The 19,975-nt window shown below is 39.9% G+C and overlaps 1 protein-coding gene across 2 annotated transcripts in view; it reads right to left on the bottom strand.

Annotated features, from left to right (window-relative positions):
* The window catches only part of PCGF5 (polycomb group ring finger 5), a 67,688-nt gene extending 59,996 nt beyond the window's left edge, over window positions 1-7,692 (bottom strand). For both annotated transcript variants that reach the window (XM_080822583.1, XM_080822582.1), the window contains exons 1-2: window positions 7,519-7,692; window positions 5,207-5,495 (exon numbers count right to left, since the gene is read on the bottom strand). In XM_080822583.1, coding sequence (XP_080678709.1) covers window positions 5,207-5,318 — 112 coding nt within the window. In that variant the 5' untranslated portion in view covers window positions 5,319-5,495; window positions 7,519-7,692. The remainder of the gene's footprint in view (window positions 1-5,206; window positions 5,496-7,518) is intronic.
* Between the last annotated feature and the right edge of the window lie 12,283 nt (window positions 7,693-19,975).

Below are 19,975 nucleotides of genomic sequence, written 5' to 3' on the forward strand. Positions count from 1 at the left end.
GCCTGGAGCCCGCACTTTGAATAGCAAGTGTATGTAACCTAAAGTTTTAAACATTGAATATCTACACATCAAGAGATCTCTGTACCTTAAAATACTTGTGTATTTCTAACACATTTTCCAAAACAATAAACGGTTGGTCATACTTAAATTTTATCATCTTCTGATTAATTGTTCCTTCATGTTTACTAATTATCACATAAAATCACCAAGTCCCTTAACTGTCACATCAACTACGCTTAATTATCAATTAATCTGTCTCCTATGCATAAGTTAAAAGCTAAGTACAACAATGTTTTTCCAAAGAATTTGTACCTAGTGAAGGGATTACCACCATAATCTCTAAAAGGGCACAAAGAAGAAAGCTTTCCTTTCCCGTACCACAGATTTCTATGTGTATAACCCTCTTTTTTTTTTTTTTCCTGAGGAAAGAACCATCAAACGCTTAAGGAGTCCTCTAACCACAAAAGAGTTAAGAACCAATGTACTGTATTCTTCACATTTTTGCTCCTGGAACAAAGCTCCTTTGTTTCTAAGTTAAGTGAAAGTTTCTAAGTTAAGTTACGTGAAAAGTCTTTCATTTTAAGCCAACAATCTATACAACCGCAAGCAAATATACTCTAAGTAACCTCGAAAACTTTGAGGATCCTGGTACAAGAGACAGAGCATCCCTTACTTTAGAACTGCCAATCTCTGGTCTCCAGTCCGGCATCTCTCCCAAAGACCTACATGGCTTCCACCTTTACTGCAGAAGACAGTTTTTCAAAATACGTAAATCCTAACTGACATTGCCTACCTGCCTTTCAAGCTACTTATTACTGCATGTGAATCTTTAAAAGGAAAAACAGTAAAATAATCAACAAATTGGCCATCTATTTATTCATTTAATCATTATTAAGCACTCAAGTACCAGGTACCAAGGATACACCAAATCTGCCTGTGGTTCCAGGTAGGTGGCGTATTTTGGAGGAGAGGAGTTTTTAAGGATGGGTAACGGCTAGCTGGGCATATGGGCTAAGTGCATTCCAAGGAGAACACACAGCTGAGCCAAGTATGTACATGTGTGTGAAGTAGGTGGTGAGGGAGGAAGAGGTGGGCATAGCTAAGTAGATTTAATTTCTCCTGAGAGCAGTAGGATATCTCTAGGAAATGCTGGGGTGGTTGAAGAGTGAGTGTTGAAGACAGAAGCTACTTTAAATGATCACGCATTGACACAGGTTAGAAGTGGGCTGCAGTGACTGGTGAGAAGTAATGAGGGTCTGAGAGAACAGTAACAGGGGGGCATAAGTGAAGGGACAGATTTGAGAGATATTAAAGAAAGAAGCCAGACAGGACTTGGTCCCCACTTTGTTAGGGAGGATAAACAGAGTCAAGTGTGGAGCTTATTTCCTGGTGGGATAACTCAGTGTCGGCATCCCATTCATTCATTTTTCGACATACGGAGCCCCAAGTGGCTTTAGGACATCCAAGTGCATATCGAGTAGGATTCTGAAACTCAGAAGGAAGGTCTATGCCAGAAATAAAGATCTGGGAGACATCAGCACATGCAGCTTAAGTCCCACAGTAGATGAGCTCACACAGAAAAGAAAAAGATCCAAATACACATGTAGAAATTTCTTCTTGGCTTATCAGTTTTTCTTGATAAATTTTACGTTCCGAATTTGTCTTTTTTACCACTCTACCCCAGTGGCTAGTGAAGTGCCTGACAACTAATTATTTAAAGTAATTCAATAATTATCTATTATTTTGCTAGACATGTTTATTTCCTTAAGGTTTTTTTTTTAATTTGAGTTAAAGTTATCTCACAGATCTATAACCATAATTAATGTGGATTTTAATTCATCTAGCATGAAGTGACCATTCAAAGCTATGACTAATTTGTTTTAATTTCTACCTCGTTTTAAAATTTTATCTTTTTATCAAGTGTCCTTGGCCTGCTGAAGAGAAGTGGCGTTAACAGGTGAGATATGAGCATACTTAAAACGGGACTTTTATAAGAGTTTTGTTGTTTTGGTTTTTTTGCAACTCTTTGCCAGGAACCTGGGACACAGTCTGCCCTGCCATCTCTGCCTCTCCCATCCTTCTAACTGGCCCTTTCTCTTTCTTCCGTGCAGCTGTGGAGCTAACATCTTCAAGGGCTACTGTAGTCAGTCATCCTGCTGGTCCTGTTGGCCCTTATTTCTACATCGATGGGTAAGCCAGGCAAGGTTAGCTCCAGAATTTCTCAATGGGAGAAAGACTCACAAAATCATAGTATTTGTACAAAGTTATTTTAATAAGATATTCTTATTTATTTTATTTGCCTAAATCAAGATAAAAAATATTATGGTGTACTATAATGTCACTTAACATTTCTCACTTTCCTCCTGTCCCATTTGGCCATCTGACTTTTCTATTTCTTACTCTCTCAAATCGCAGTATCATTAAATATGACCCACATTATACATAAGAAAACTGGGTAAAATCAAAGACCCAACCAATGACTGAGGAACACTGCTTTGCAGCACTCTCATTACAAATAAGAGGGTACTTTGCAAATAGGATAGTTTTTGCTTACAAGCCCCAACATAAATACAAACAAAATAATACCCAGAAATTGAGGGATCAGAAAGTGCATTAAGATGAGTACTATAGGATTGTCAGGTCTCCACAGACACTGGGTTGAGTACCTTACTTCTTCATCATTAACTCTGCTATTCTGTATTCCTGCTGATGATAAAGGTCACATTTATGATTCACCACTGGTTTTTGTTGTTGTTGTTGTTATTTTTTTTTAGATTTTTATTTATTTGACAGATAGAGATCACAAGTAGGCAGAGAGAGAGAGAGAGGAGGAAGCAGGCTCCCCGCTGAGCAGAGAGCCCGATGTGGGGCTCGATCCCAGGACCCTGGGATCATGACCTGAGCCGAAGGCAGAGGCTTTAACCCACTGAGCCACCCAGGCACCCCTCACCACTGTTTTTTAATTCCACTTCAGCCACGTACGTTTTCTCTCAGTAAAGGGGCTTGATGACAGCCAAGGAGTTTTTCAGGCTAGAATGACTTGTGCAATTAAACTGTCATTTACCCCTTTAGACTTTAAACTGCTATTGCAAACATAAGCATTGCCCTTGCTTATAACCTGTTTATACTTCTGGAATCTTTCATTTTCCTCCCCAAAAGTGACATTTAAATTGAGATTTCATTATGCCCCAGAGAAAATTTTCTTTCAGAAAAACAGATATAAAATCTGTGTAAGAAAGGCAGAAATTGGGAGAATCTGGGCTTTATTCTCATTTTCCAGAGTTGATGGTTTTTGCTAGAGAAATCCAAATGTGAAAATAATGCAAAAATATTAGAAGGAACAAAACAAAACAGACTGGGACCATGTCTTGGTACCATGCTTGGTATAGCAGGAAACATGGAAGTGTAACAGAAAGTCCTTGTCTTAGAGTAGCCACATCCACTGGCTCTTCCTCAAAAATACATCCACAATCCAATCACTCTTCCCAGTCTCACACCTCTTTACTCTGGTTGAAGACTCTAATCTTTCAGGGGATCTGCAGTGACTGCTGTTGTATAAACCTCCCTGCCTCAAAGCCTTATACTGGCTTTTCCCTCTGTCTAGAATGCTCTTCCCATATATCCACAGAGCTCAGTTCCTTCAGGTTTGCATTCAAATGTCATCTTATCAAAGATGTTAACCCTGACACTCTATGTAAAATAACCCCATCTGTCTTACCTACAGCCCTTCTTTATTCCCTTTATAGCATTCATCACTATCTAACATGGCACATGTTTATTATCAGTTTATTAATAAACACTAGAATGTTAAATTCCACTGGAATGTTAAACTTCACAAGAGCATAGATTTTTTACTCTATTTTGTTCACAGTTGTATCCTTTCTGGAATGGATGGTGCCTGGCACACAGTATGTATTCGATAAATATTTGTTTGATGATACTGAACTGGCAAATGTTCAGGTTAAATAATGATACAGGGCAACAGTAAATTAATATTTCAAGACCATTCACAGTTAATTGAATAGCATAGGCCAATAATAACCAAAGGTAATATATATTGCCATCACTTGGAAAGGTTTTCCAAAGTACACACCCATGGACCTCACCACCACTGATCCACCACACCTTCTTCTACTGATAGGCTAGGTGACAAAGAAACTTGGTAAGAGTTCCACAGATATGATAATATTAGAACAGAGATTTTCAAAGTTGATCATGCTTCAGAATCACCTAGAGGGCTTACTGAACACAGATTGCTGGGCCCACTCCCAGAGTTTCTGATTCAGTAATTTTGTATATGTGCTGCCGAAGGGAGCACATGATTCAGTAATTTTGGAGTGGGGCCTGATAATGTGCATTTCTAACAAGTTCTCAGGTGATGCAGAGGCTGCAGGGTTTTTGGTCAAAGGGTACAGAATGTCAAACAGATGAGTAAGTCCTAGAGATCCACTGCACAGAATAGCCTATAGTTAACATTACCGTGTTGTATGCTTAAAATTTGTTAAGAGGGTAAATTTTAAGTGTTCATATCACAAAAATAATAATAAATAAGAGCTGGGAGAAAACTTTTGGGGGTAACGGACAGGTTTATGGCACAGATGTGGTGATGGTTTCATGGGTCTATACTTATCCCTAAATTCATCAAGTTGCATACATTAAATATATACCTTTTTTGGTATGTCAACCATACCTCAATAAAGGGATGTAAAAAAGCCAATGAACTGAAGTACGCATACCCAAACAAAACCTGGGAGCAGATCAAGTCCTTCAATATACTTAATTTTTAATATTTTTTTCCCAAAATCTATTTAGGCTTGGTTTATTTTTTCTTAAAGATTTTATTATTTCAGAGAAAGAGCGAGTGAGTGTGTGTGATATACTTTTTTTAAAAAATCAAAAACCTAAAATAGTTCACTTTAAAAAAAAAACTATAACCAATAACATGTTTATGATTTTTAGAACATTAAGATTAGATAAAAGTCAACTATTACATAAGAAATAAATAAGAAAAAAAATAAGAAAAATTTCATGCCACTGGTATCCCAATGACAAATTTAATCCTGAAAATAAACTCAAAGTTAATGATTCTTGGAATACTCATCGTTTTGAAAGTGAAAATCTAGATATTAAAAAAAAAGTGATAGTTTTAAAAGAACAAGTGTAACCCATAACTTCTGATGGGTAAAGGACATAAAAGAATACTCACAGGTATGGAGGCATTCCGTCACTGTAGTTGGCTTGATCAGGTACCCTTTACAGATGTAGCAGGTGATGTAAGGATTGAAATCTTTCACCAAGTGTTTCCTTTGGGTAGCCATTCGTGGTTAGCTAGGCTTTAGTAGTTCAGGCAAAGAGGGGTAGTAAGTGGATGAAGTTTGATCCCAGGAGCTGGTGTGGAGTTCCCAACTGGATGTCCTGAGGCATGAGAACTAACATCCAGATTTATCATGAGATCGCTGGTCATCACTCCTTTTGGTGATTCTGCTTTCCCATATCTGTTTCCATAGTAATTTTAAAAAGATAAGAGAAAAAACTGTCAAATTCCTCATACTATATTAATAACATATTAGCGGCAAGTGTTACAGGTGAATGGTTGAACAGAACATGTCTCTTACTATCACATTAATTTGTAAACCTGCCTTGATTTAATTCAGGATGACAAATACATCAAATCCTGGAGGCTTCACTATCACCTCTAAAAAAATGACACCCAAGGCAGTTAACTCCAGTTTTGGTATCTTTACCTCTCCAGTAATGCATTTTAGCTATCTGCTCGACTGCTTTATTAGGAGTTCTTACCAATACAAGTTAAAAGATTCAAAACTGAAGTCATTGTCCTCCCTACCACTATGCTTCCTATTTCCATTTTGTACATCTAGTCAGTGAAATCAAGTTGATGTCCTTTTTCATTTCATCCATAGCCACCCTACTTAAGCTTACCTCTCCACCTGCAGTCCATCTTACATTCTACCAGCTTTATTTTATTCTATCACATTTGGGCCTTCTTCTCAGAGACTGCCAATGTCTCCTTTTTACAAACAGAAAGACATTTAAATTCCTTAGCTTTCCATATAAGACCTTCCACAGGCTGACATTAGCATACCCTTCAACACTTTTCTTTAGGCAAACTGAAAGGATCACTCCCTCACAGTCCATTCTGCATAGGCAATATACCCTGTGTCCAACAAGCCCCCCCTTATTTTGTCTAAATCCTACCTACATTCTTTGAAACCCTTCTCCAAAGTTACTCTCAGTGTACTCTCAAATTTAATCCTTCTCTTTTGTAACATTTTCCTTTTGATTCATAGTTACATTCATTCTTTAGGTCCTCTATTAGACTACACAATCTTTGATAGAAACTAATCACACTTAGTAAATGTATAACCTGGGCAACGTTACTTATCCTCTCTAAATCTGTTTGTTTAAACTGTAAAATAAAAATAAGAGTGCCAGCTCCCTGAGTGGTGAGGATTAAATGAGACCATATACATAAAGCTAGCACACAGTAAAAGCTAAAAGTCATTATTTTTTTTCCCCAGAAATATTTAGCCTTGTTGGCTGGTAGATGGGGTTGTTAAAGAAAAATAAAGTTTAAAAGGTTTCTTACAAACAAATGTGTTCTCTGAGAAAGCAAGGTATTGATTTCCTAAGTTAATCCTATAAACAGGAACTTTTCTCCTAGCTTAGCTGTTAACTCTCAGGTATAAAGCAAGCCGGGAGGCAAAAGGCATCATTCCATGGACACATCGCCATTAAGAATGTGCATGGAATAGGTTCTGCGTGGTATCATCCCACCCGCTCAGGAAAGTTATGCCCAAGGTGTAACATAAAGGGAGCATACATAACAGCCAAGGGGGTCTGGGTTCTGGTCCTTAGTCCTGTATGACCTTCAGTAAAGGCATTTAATACCCGTGCTCGGGTCTCAGCTTCTCCGCTATACATAGGGACTAACGGCCCTGCCTTTTCCACAGGTTTGCCAGGAAGCTCCAGAGCTGAGAGTCTTCTGAAAGAAGAAATGCACGGTCCCGACCTCGGGAGGTATGAAGAGAGTAAGCCACAGAGCCCTGTCACCAAGACAGTTAAAGGAAGCAAGTACTTGGAGTGACGGGGCGACACGGAACTTTTCCGCGTCGTCCGGCGGGACCCGGCGCCACGGCCCTGGGCGGTCCGAGCACTAGTCCGACCCGCCCGCCCGGCAGGTGCGCGGGCCCGGGCCGGGAGGACGCGCCGCTCCGGCCCGGCCGGGTCTACGCGGGGGAGGACGCGCCGCCTCCCCCGGGGCCGAGGGCCGGCAACCCACCGCCCTCTCCGCGCCCGAGGGCAGGACGCGGCTCCGAAGCCCCCGGAGCCCCGCTGGCCACCCCTATCCCCGGCCCCGGGGGGCTCTCCCGGCTTCAGGCAAGGCCGGCCGCAGCAGGTGCCTGGAGATGCCGCTCCCGCCCCGGGCGCAAACTTGCGCGGGGAGCGCGGGGGCGGCCTGGGCCCCTCGGCCGCCTCTCCAGCCCGCCCGGTACCTACCCCGCGGCCGCCGCCGCCGCCGCCACCACCGCTCCTCGCCCGCCAGCGCTCCGGCCTCAGAGGGAAGGAAAGTGAAAGAGAAACAGCGCCCGCCGCGGCCTGGCCGGTCCCCGCGCCCCGTCCGCCCTCCCCCTGCAGGCGGGAGCGCGCCGGCTCCGCGGGGCCACTCGGCTCGGGCCCGATAGGGCGCGGCGGGCCTTGGGGCCCAGGGCCGGTGCCGCCTCCAAGGGCAACTCCACCCCCTTTCAACCGCCGGGGCCGCCGGCCGGCCACGCCCCCAGCCACGCCCCCGGCGCCACGCCCGCAGGCCACGCCCGCCTGCCCGCGCTCCTCGCAGGTGCCTTGGCCTCTCCGCCCGCCCTGCTGCCCTGGCTTCAGTGCGACACGTGGCCTTGGCCAAATTTTATCTCGGTTTTTCTCCTCACCACCCCTCCCGGTTGTTTTCATCATAACAATGTCTGGTACATTCTCCCTGGTGGGTTTAAAAGCAATGGTCAGTGTTGATAATGAGTCACCCTGCGAAAGTGTCTACTCAGCTGCGTCTTCCCCAAGCCAGTCCCACCTGCGCGCCGCGGGGACGAAGACATTCCTTGATTTGCACCTTATGTAAAAATCACTAACGAACTTGCTACTGTGGGGTGGGGGTTGTTGACAACTGTAAGCAAGCAGGAGCGTTGTGGTGGGGGAAGGGGGTTGGTGGGTGGGAGTATCAGCAGCAAGGTAAAGAGTTATTACTATTTGCAAGGTTCAAAACAAACACCCCAGTTCTCTTTCTAGTGGCTTTGAGATCTACAAGAGACCATTCACTGCTAAAGATTTATTCAAAGGCATGCATTAAAGGATTCCTTAACGTCATTCAATCCTATTCTACTGCATTCCAAAAACTTACAAATTTCTACCACAACCTCTATTTTGCTAAACATTAAATTAGACCTGGTTCTTTGCTTCTTAGAAGACTGCAATCAAGTAATCCTAGGGTGGCAGGCAAATCAGTGTGGTCTCCACCAGTAAAACGAAAGTTAAAACAAACATCCCAAAGGGAATCAGTTAAGGGTGGTTTCAATTTATGTATTAAAGGAAAAGGTGTTGTAATTATATCATCCTGCTTCTGTAGAAGTGAGAGTGGTGGGGGCTGGGGAACTGACAGTACTGGGGTTGGGGTGGAGGATTAATGCAAAGTATTTGTTTTCTCTCCTATTGAAAGTAGTCACTATCCTTACTATCAGAGGGATAGATTGTGGAGATGGTTCTAGTGGTACACCAACAAACCCAACAACCATTGGTCCAGCAACCAAACAGGTGTTCCAAGATCTATTTCGAATTTGAATACATCAAAACAGTAGGGAAAGACATCTTTTTAAAAATATCCAATTTATAGTTAATCTTATGTAGAGGGGACATAACATTTAAAAAAAATACCATTGCTAATACCACAGCAGGAGCAATACATTTTCTCAAACAGCTTTCAAGGACCACGTTTTTATAGTCCTTATAAGAATCATTTTGCAAAAGCACACATGCCAATTTTTAAGCTAGGATCAGCTTCAATAAGTCAAGCACTCATAATGAGCACAGAAAACAAGTTTGGTTAAATGACTTTATAGGTGAAGGGTACTTTCAGATCTTTCATCTCAGAGAAAAAACAGATCAATATGTGAACAGTCACCCTGTTTCAAGCAATGGAAGACACTACTGTATATACTGTTATAAATTGGTATTTTCCTATTTTGCATCTGAACCCATTTAAAATATATTTTTAAAGAATAACACTTACAGAGGTGGGGGCGGGCTTAAATGTGATTGGTGATTGATAGTAAGTGGGGTTAATCAGCATTCCCTGAGGAAACGAGCTTGAGGATGGATATTAGGAAGGCTTTCCTTAGAAATGGAAGGAGTGAGGAATATGCTAGAGTAGGACCTGAAGACAGGTGTAGAGGGTGCACTGCCATAACCCAGACTGCAGATGGTGGACTTAGGGGTGGGAGAGACAAACACAGCCTGTGCCTTGTGTCCCTGGAGGATCTGTAGTAAAATGTTCAGTGGTTTCTCCTTTTCCCTCTTCAGCAACCGCCTCACCTGGGAATGCTTTCCAGTAACTCACTTCTCAGTCCTCCGGTGCTGGCAGTGGGGCTGGAACAAACCATAGAAGCCTCAATGTGAGAGGGCAGCTCTGATAACAAATCTCAAGTACCAGTGGGGCCCTCAAACAAACAAAGGCCTGGAAGCAACTGGATATGCAGGACTGGGGGGGGGCAGATAAAAGAATCATAGCTGGGATTCCCCTTATCATGAATCTACTTCAGCCTTCTCATTTTACAAATGTAGAAACCAAGATCCTGAAAAGTGGCAAGTTCATAATCACAGACCTGCTTTTGGTAAAACCAAGACCAAAACAAAGGTACCAGTTCCATTTCTCAAGGAACTTCTTAAGTCCAGGATTTTAAGGGAGGTTGGGTAAGAAACAAGTTAACTTGAAAGAAAATAAGGAACAAAGGGAGAGAAGAATGGATAAAGGGAGAGAGGGAAATGACTGTCTATATGGTATCAAGGAGGGAGTTGCCACTGGTGAGTTCCTACCAAAGAAGTGTAATCCCAAAGCAGTAACTTGTTTCATTTGATCATTGATCCAGACTCTTCCAGGGAACCACAAATGGCTCCTGATAACTCTTGCAACTACTTGGATCTACCTGTATACCTAACAAACATTTTCATTACCTATATTTTATGTCTAGATTTTTATTTCAGTTAAGGCTGGGTAGGGATAATTCTATACTGAAAAGTTCACATTCTGTCTTTGGCTAATAAATATATTATCAATGAACTGATGTTTAATAGCATAATGTATAAAAATGGGGTTAGAACTTTACATTTCCTCTGGGATATTAAATGAGATGGCTTTTTCATTTTTGTAAATTATTTTATGTACCTCGGTATGCTACTTAATCTTTTTATATAGAATATCTCTAACATAAAACTATCTTCTATAAAAGTCTTCTTACAGAGATTTTAGAAAATAGTAAAATTTAAAGCATTCCCCTGGGCCCAAATGTATTTATTTTATAGCCATGGATATGACAGCTCAAAATCTATGACTACCTAAAATCAGTGATGGAGGTATGAGAAGGGAACAGAACCGAAGGTCCTCCAATCACCCTCAGCCATGTCTCTTTTTCTTGTAATGCACCTCTCCCCTGTAATCAATAATTCTCAAGGACTCTCTCTACTAAATGTCTCTTGAATCCTTCCACTTAACCTGCCCAGGTTGAGATTACTATTATCTCTACCCTCCATTACTTCAATGAATTCTTAGCTATAGCTCTTATCTGTACAACCATTCCCCATAGCACAACCAGAGGACTCTCTAACTACAAATTGGATCATGCTGTTCCCCAGCTTAAAAACCCGTGCTCTTAGGTTGATGCTCAAACACTTAATAAGCCCTTTCCAGATCCCCATCACGTCTATAGCCTTTCCCCTGAACTCTATGCTGTAGCCCTAATGAACATTTTTACCCTCTAGCTAGAGAGATGGGTCTTCTTTCTTTCAAAAGCGCATCCTGTCCCAACTCCCTTACCTGTCCCCACCCTTGCTAAATCTGGTCAACCCTTGTTTATCCTTCAGTTATCTGACAATATCAAAGGCTACCTTCCCAGACACCTTGATGTTGCTGAAGAGCTTTTTTGATATACATATACCACATACATACATAACAACTCAACTTACTCTCTGAAGTCCCACATCACACTGTCTTGAATTGACTGGTTAACCTCCTACTAGTGCATAAGCCCAGGTGACCCATGGCTTGATTGTGCTTCATTAGCAGAACGGATGACAAAATGGTAAGCGTTTAAGTAAATACTGGATGAAAAGCTGAATATTTGCACACACTCTAAGACGTATTCTGTGTATTCTTTGTCTGGCTTCTTCTTGGAGGGATCTTTCCAAAGATATGTTAGGCATAATCCCTGCCATCTAGGACTACTAATTAAAATCACAACAGGGAATAGAGACTTATCCACAGGAAACAATTATGGAGCAATACACCAAATTTAATAATAAAGTATTAAATGACAAAAACTCCAGCTGAAGGAAGGAGTGCTATTGGTGGTCAAAAAATTAGTCCTACATGCTCAAGACTCTGCCAGTAATAAAGACTGCAAGGGAAAATACTAAAAGCTATGGATATGAAAAATAAATGGGAATGCCAGAAAAAAAGAGAGAAATTAAGTCAATATACCTAAAAGGGAGTACAGATAAATAGCATTAGGTAGAGGGGCAAGATTAGTCTATGAAAGACTGTGCAACTAGCTAAATAAATATTTTAAAGTGCCTTAAGTACATTATGCTAAAAAGATAGACTAACAAAACTTGTTTTTTTTCCCCCTTTTTTGAGAGGCAGAAAAAACTAGCTGTATTTTCTTTACTGCGATTTCAACAGTTGGCTGCAGCAAGTTCCATTTATACTGGAAGAACAGAGAATGTAACTAAAATAGGTACAGACTATAAGGAAAAACTGCATTTACTCCCATCACTCCCATCATCAGGGCTGTGGATACTTTAAAACATCATGACAAAACCACAACTGTTATTTTTGGAGGTCAGATTAAATCCTTCAGGATCACCAGTGGACAAATGACTGACATGCAGAAACTAAGAATATTCCATCAAATCTGAATGTAGATGATTCTAAGTTAGGAGTGATTATAGAAAAGTTAGGGAAAAAAGCCCTACCAAAAAAAGATATGAAATTCAAATGGGGCAAGTGCAATATAAAAATTTAGTGACATAAACATTCAAATACCAGAGGAGACTAGGCACATGATTTGAAAAAGTCCTCATTTTATAGGTAGCTGTGGTTTAGAGGAAGGGACACTGGACCTAGGAAGAGAACCTGGTTTTTAGTCAGGGCAAGTCACTTAACCTCCCTTGGCTTCATTTTCTTCTTATGAAAACTGAGATTAATGTTACCTTAATCACTAGTCTTTTCTTTCTATATTTGTGTGTTATTATAATGAGCATATAGAAGGTTAAATGAGATGATAAGTGTTTTTTAAATTATCAGCTGTAAAGGACTGTAAAAATATAAGGTTTAAGTGTCAATCCTGCAGACCCCCAGCAGTCGAATAGTACCTGGTAATCCTGTACCACCCAGCAGAGGTCCTGGATGCTGAGAGAATTTACAGGATAAATGAGACACTCCAGGCAAGGCCATGAATCTAGGACACAGCATAAAGTAAGGCATGCAATGGTCACCAAGTATTCCTTCCTCTGGACTCAATATTTATCACACCCAATTTTTAAAAAGATGGGAAAACCTAAGTATTTCATACTAAGCAATTCAAAGACACACAAAGAAAACTAATTCCCCCCAAATGTGTAATAATCTGGGTTAGTTCGACATTGCAGAAGTGTGTGTAAAATCTTTATTTACTCCCCTCAGATGAAGGGGTAGCAGAAACGTAATGTTTTCCATTAAAATGCAAAATCTCTGGGCATGGTCACAGTCAAGTCCTCACAAGCCACCTCTGGAGCTAGGGGCTCCTCACTCACCAGGATTAGTAGACTTCTTAGTCTAAAGGAAGGGAGCGAGGCCAGGGAAGGGCAGGAGGCTTTAGTTATGACCTAACACTTCAGCAGGATATTAACTGTAACACTTTGCTGGCGGGGAGGTCTGGGAACCAGCAGGAGGAAGGAAAGTGTAACTGAAAGAGGAGGAGAGCACAGCACCAAAGACAACCTTCTCTCTTGTACTTCACAATTCTGTCTTGGATCAAAACCAAACCAAACCAAAAAAACACTCTTGAAAACAAAAAGCAAATTAGTGTGTGTTCATACAGTCTTCAACTATTCAGACTTAATGACAAGATACTGATTACTTTGTGTTCAGGTTTGCAGGAAAATTAAGAGAACACAGGCCTAAATTAAAGCAGAGCATTACTTATGAGGTAGATACTCTTAATTCTTGGCCTTCAGGGTGATAAACCCCACAGAAGTTTCAGAAGCTATGATAACTTGTCTGTGATAGTTCAAGAAGAAAGAAACAGTATTTGTCCTCAATGGTTTCTTCATTTCTGTCTGTTGAAAGGGGTTATCCTAGCTGACTGGAAAAGATCCTACCACTTACCAAAACCTCCTAATAGCTTCTTGATGAGAAGCTGAAAAAAGCACTAGCATCCAAGCGTCTTAGAACACATGATGAAGGAGAATACAAAATGGTTCATAGAAAGTGGTTATAATAATAAAATAATATCTTTGATATATATATATATATATATAAAGAAAAGTGGTTAACAGCATAAGCTCCATGAGGACAAGGCTTTTATCATTACTGCTATATCCCTTGAATCAATTCTAAAACATAACAGGATCTCTGGGGCACCTGGGTGGCTCAGTTGGTTAAGTGGCTGCCTTCGGCTCAGGTCATGATTCCAGGGTCCTGGGATCGAACCCCTCATTGGGCTCCCTGCTCAGCAGAGAGCCTGTTTCTCTCTCTCCCTCTGCCTGCTGCTCTGCTTACTTGTGCTCTCTCTCTGTCAAACAAATAAATAAAATCTTCTAAAAAAAAATAACAGGATCTCATTAAATATTTGTTGGAATAAATGAATGAACAGATGAACAAGCAAATAAATGAAATCTGACTTTGCAGTCAAGACTGCCAATGTTCAAGTTCTGGTACAATCTCTCTCTCTTTTTAAGATTTTATTTATTTGAGAGAGAAAGACAGAATGAGAGAGAGAGAGAGATCAAGAGCAGGGGGGAGGGGCAGAGGGAGAAGCAGACTACCCAATGAGCAGGGACCTCCCCACCTCCACCCCCAATGTGGGACTTGATCCCAGGGCCCTGGGATCATGACCTGAGCCAAAGGCAGACACTTAACTGACTGAGCCATCCCGGGCACAGTCTCTTACTGGCTATATGTCATAGGGCAAAGAACTATTCTGTCTCTCAGAATAGCAAAGAACTATTCTGTCTCTCAGTTTCCTCATAACCTAAATGGGTATAATAAAAGTACATATTTCAGGGGGGTTTAAGGGGATTTTAAGGAACTAATACCAGCAATGCACTTAGTACACTTAGTCAGCAAACGACACTGAATTCATCTTGAGAATTTCATATCCATATCCTTCCCCGCTATTTGGACAAAACAGAAATAAAACAAAAGACATAATTTAAGGCCTAATGACAAATACTTAGAACAAATGCGTTAGTACGATCTACTTGCTTTGAGGATGTACGTACAGGCAACACTTAGTCACCTAACTTTCCTGACAGTTGCCCTTTCTTGCCCTATAAGAATTTTAAAATAATGTTACTTCTAAGTGGCAAATGAGTAAAATATGAAAATCACAACTTAAATTACTCAAGGTGAAATCAAGAAATAGGATGCACAGATATCTAAAGAATTTTATGAACACTCAAAATTTCAAATGAGTGACCTAGGGATAGTCTTAGGGAGGCAGAACTGAAACATGACAGTAAACTAAAACACAATCGTTATATTTTACCCCATCTGGGTCGCTTTATGCTAATAGAAAAAGAATGATAAGCAAAGGGCAAGATGTGAGCTGTGCATAGGCAGCATTGTCTAGGACAGGGAGACCCTGAATTTGGCAAATTTTGAACTAGTAACCAGAGAAGTATGCTCTGAGCCTACCCATCATTGGTTCATGAGACTTGAATTATCCTCCCTCATCTTTGACTCTGATTCCAATGACCATAAAGTTACTTTCTGAGTATTCATTTGTGTTCCCTTATACCAAAATTCTGGAAACAAATACCTGAACTGTGAAATTAATATCTGTGTACTATTCTACTGTAAATTTTGAGATCTTTCTTTTTTTTTTTAAACTATAGCTGACTAATACTATGACACTATTGAATTCCTTAGAGAAAGATAATAAAATGTGCCATTTTAAGAGCTGAGAATATTAAGTTGTTCAGTTTCTTTGGGACAAGTCAAGTGGTAAATAAGTCAGGGATAAGGCTAGAATTTTCTTGGTTCTATAAAGCACATTTCCTTCAATTAAGAAAAAATTTTGGATAAGCTAGTTACAAAAGGACAAGCATTGTATGATTCTACTCAAATGAAGTATCTAGAGTAGTCAAATTCATAGAGACAAAAAGTACAATGGTGGTTGCCCGAACTAGGGGTAAGGGGAGTGGAGAGTTAGGTTAATGGGTATAGAGTTTCAGTTTAGGTTGGTGAAAAAGTTCTGAAGATAGAAGGTGGACATGGTTGTACAACAGTATGAATGTATTTAATGCCACTGAACTACACACCTGAAACATGGTTAACATGGTAAAATTTATTTTATGTACATTTTGCCATGATAAAAAGGAAGAAAAATCTTCCTTTTCTAAAAAGGAAAAGAAAATCACAGCAAACAGTTAAGACCATTGGCAATTGGCTCATGACCATTCATGAGCCTTGGTCTACCCATCTATGACATTGCTTTAGACTTGGGATACATAATCTCTAATGACCCTTAAAGTTCTTCAATTATATGGTTTTATAATTTGGAAGCATTACCTAGAGCAGGGGTTGGCAAATTTTATCTGTAAGGGTTAGATAAATATTTTAGGCTTTGTGGATCACATGGTTTCTGTTTTAACTCCACTCTGCCCATATAGGGTAAATCTGCCCAAAACAACACATAAACAAACAAATGGGTATAGCTGTGTTCCAATAAAACTTTATTTAAGAAACAGGCAGCAAACTAGATTTGGCCTTTGGGGTATTATTTCTGATCAAGATCTATTCCTGATCAAGAGCATATCTCTGTGAACACGTACAGATGATATCCGATAAAAACTTTACTGTGTCCCAGGGTTAAAAACTTCTACAATTCCAATAAGCTCTTGTCTTAGTGTAACACTTTAACTTTATGATTTCTATTTTCCAGGCAATGAATAGGATAGACAGAATGGCTCAACTACCGTCATCATCACCACCATCATCATCACTATCATCATCATCAAATAACTCAGACAGAAACCATCTTTCATTATTTAGAAGCTAAATATAATCTGCTCTTTCTCCTACATCACAATGGAGAAAGTCTGCCAACGAAGAGAAAAGGAATATTAAATAAAAACATTCTCTCCTGGTTGCTGAAGAGCAGACTTAGTCTCTCACCTCCGACTTCAAGACACTGTAGAGTCCCAGTGGCATTTAAAAAGAAAGTATTTCCCCGTTCTACCTGGGATTCTAGAGGGTTGAGAAAAAACAGGGCTTCGAGGGGTAAGCTATTTGCTTACAGACTTTGAGATAGCACTACAAGCTGGCCTGACCTGGGGAAGTCATGCGGGAATGTGTGCCTATGTCACTACCAGTCTCCCCATGGCCAGCTTCAGCAGCCTGGATCCTGGTCTGAGAAGAGGCCATGAAGGGCAAGGTGGTAAGCGTTCACCATCCTGTTTCCTTTGAAGAACAGCAGCTCCAACAAGAGAGGACATATTTAAAATGAGGATACTGGAGCTCTGGGAAGTAGATCTGGCCTGACAGTCTCAGGAGAGGGAGGGATGCTTCTATTCTTATGATGAAGCTGATAGGTTGTAATGATATTCTTCCCTTCCAGCTTTCTGGATGACTGTTCTAGACAAATCAAGAAGAATCTGTGGAAAGGGTAAAAGAGTTTCAAAGTACTTTTCACATAAGTTATCATAACTGAGGTCCATTCACTACTATGCTTCCGAATTATAAAGGAGGAGGCTTTAATATTAGATCATTTGAATATTGGCATTTTAACTGACTAAATTAAGAAAAACTGCAGAAAAATCCAAGGAAGAGAGGCAATTACATGTACTCACTTGTGCTTTTAAAAGGTAAGTTTTGTCAAGAATTGTTGTTCTTGATTTGAACAACTTACAGTGGTACTTCACTTCCTAAAAATTTTAGAAGAATGATGCTTATCACAAATACTGACAAGGAAGTTAATTGGAACTTGATAATTATAAATTAGTAGATCAGTTTCCTTTATAGTATTTCCTGAACAATTTATTCTTTAATCATTTTTTTACCAATAAAGTCTGAAGTTTTAAGTGGAGTACTCATTTCTGCTGGAAAAGGAAAGAATTTCTGTAATTAGGAACCGAATTTATAAGCACAGGCATGAGTGCTTACATGAAGACTTTATGTTACATAAATTAAATCACTTTAGAAGTATCTAACAATAAACTAGTCATCAGTAAAACTGAATAAAGAGAATTTAACTTTTAAAAGTTGACATGTGTGATACAATACCCATACTCAACAACCATGTGAATGTTTCACACTTCTATCCTTGGTTCATTAACTTCATCATCTTAATATGTATGCCACATGAAACACAAACCCTCAACACACATGTTAAGTATTACGTGTTAAATATTACACAGATGTATTCTAAATACCTGTTATGGATTAAACTATGTCCCTCAAAAAGACATGTTGAAGTTCTAACCCATACCTGTGAGTGTGACTTTATTCAGAAATAAAGTCTTTGAAGGTATAATGAAGTTACAATAGGTCATGCTAGAGTAGCTGAGCTCTTACTCCAATAGGACTAGTGTCCTTATAAGAACAGGAGAAAGACAGGGAGAGTACCATGTGCAGATACAGATGCAGAGGGAAGATGGCCATATGATGACCCAGGCAGAGACTGGAGCAGCAGCACCAGAACTCTCTGTGGTAGGGGAGTGGAAATTCCCTCCTGGGTTCCTGTCAGAAGAGGGAACCACAGCTCAGCTACCTCTGTGTTAAAGAATTTATGGAAACTGATCAAATTTAGGATCATGGCTAGGAAATGAGAGAGAATTTGTCCAGGCACATACATAAAAATAATAAAAACAAATAACCCCTCCCACAAAACCCCAAAACTGAAACCAAAAAACCCATCGGTACCGAGAACCTTGTGGAATTGGATAACATCTTTCTAGCGGTACTGATTTGCAACCAGCCACGCTGGTAGAGAAGCAGCACAAAGGATTAAATGGACTGACCTAAAGGGTAGAGAATTGTAGATACAGTGGGTAGAAGAAAGGAGTTAAGAGAAAAGTCAGGATGATGGCACTGGGGTAACTAGGAAAAGAAGGAAGCCAGACAGGGGTTGACTGAACTACACAGAAAGGGAGGGGTAGTGAATCCCCATTCATATTAATATAATTGCCAAGTATATAAGCCAGAATATACTTATTTTAAAATCAATTTATCATGTATTTAATTCTAGACATTCTTTTGGATCCATTCAAAGGAATCTGATTCAAGGTAATACTTACAATACCTGGCATAGAACTACTCTGTGTTACACATGGCCAAACAGTTACAGGGACTCCTTGGTACATACACACATAAATGTATACATAGACACACGCACATATGCACAGTATATATTAAAGACTGCACAGATGAAGAACTAGAGAGATGTGCTTCTTCAAACATAACAGTCACACTCATTTTTTTTTTAGATTTTTTTTTTAATTTAACAGAGAGAGAGATCACAAGTAGGCATAGAGGCAGGCAGAGGGAGAGGGGGAAGCAGGCTCCCTGCTGAGCCCAATGCGGGGCTCGATCCCAGGACCCCGAACCATGACCCGAGCGGAAGGAAGAGGCTTAACCCACTGAGACACCCAGGCACCCCAGTCACACTCATTTTTAACTGATTATTTCTATTATGTTTTATAAGGCATAAATATCACCAAGAATTAACAACTATTGCTGTCAGTACATGATGGCATTATACTTGGAGCACTATACCAGAACTATTTATAAACTTTGACCTTTGAAACCCTTTTTAAACTGCATATAAGAACACTCCATACCATATATGAAAACATCTATAATATTCAGAGTCAAAATATAGACAAGTAACACTTAGGAAGTAAAAGTTATCATGATAAACAAAAATGTAAATGTTTTGTAACATTATCCTTTGAGGATGCGGTTTCTTCAGGAAGCATAATGCTCATGCTGTAAAATTTTTTTCATACAACTTTCCACCATGAAGATAGGACTGAAGTACAGCTTATTCATGTTTTTATAAAAAGAAGCATAGTAAAAATTCAAACTTCCTACTAGATGAATTAAACTTACTTCCAGTTAAAAATCTTACAGCTAAGAGAAAGAACAACTTCAAGGAAAGGTATGAAATGGAATTCCTGTTTTTATAGAGAGAACTGCTTTCCGTTTTCTTGTCCACCCAAAGAGTAAGTACAACAAACAGAATTAGCATGCATGAGTTATCGAAGTTAGGCACTGCAATTCTTGTAGGGATATTCAGAGCTATTTTCCATTTTGATTTATTCAGATTCAATTCTCTATCTTATCCCTGTCAGCACAGCAGCCTCTGGGCACACAATATAAAATATTAACCAAAAAAAAAAAAAAAAAAAGAAGAAGAAGAAGAAGAAGCAGAAGCAAATAAACTTCCAGTTACTTCTAGCTCAACAATTCACTTCCCCTAACTGACCAACATTGAGT

This window comes from Martes martes (genome assembly GCF_963455335.1).
Source record: "Martes martes genome assembly, chromosome: 14".
In the NCBI taxonomy this organism is placed as follows: domain Eukaryota; kingdom Metazoa; phylum Chordata; class Mammalia; order Carnivora; family Mustelidae; genus Martes; species Martes martes.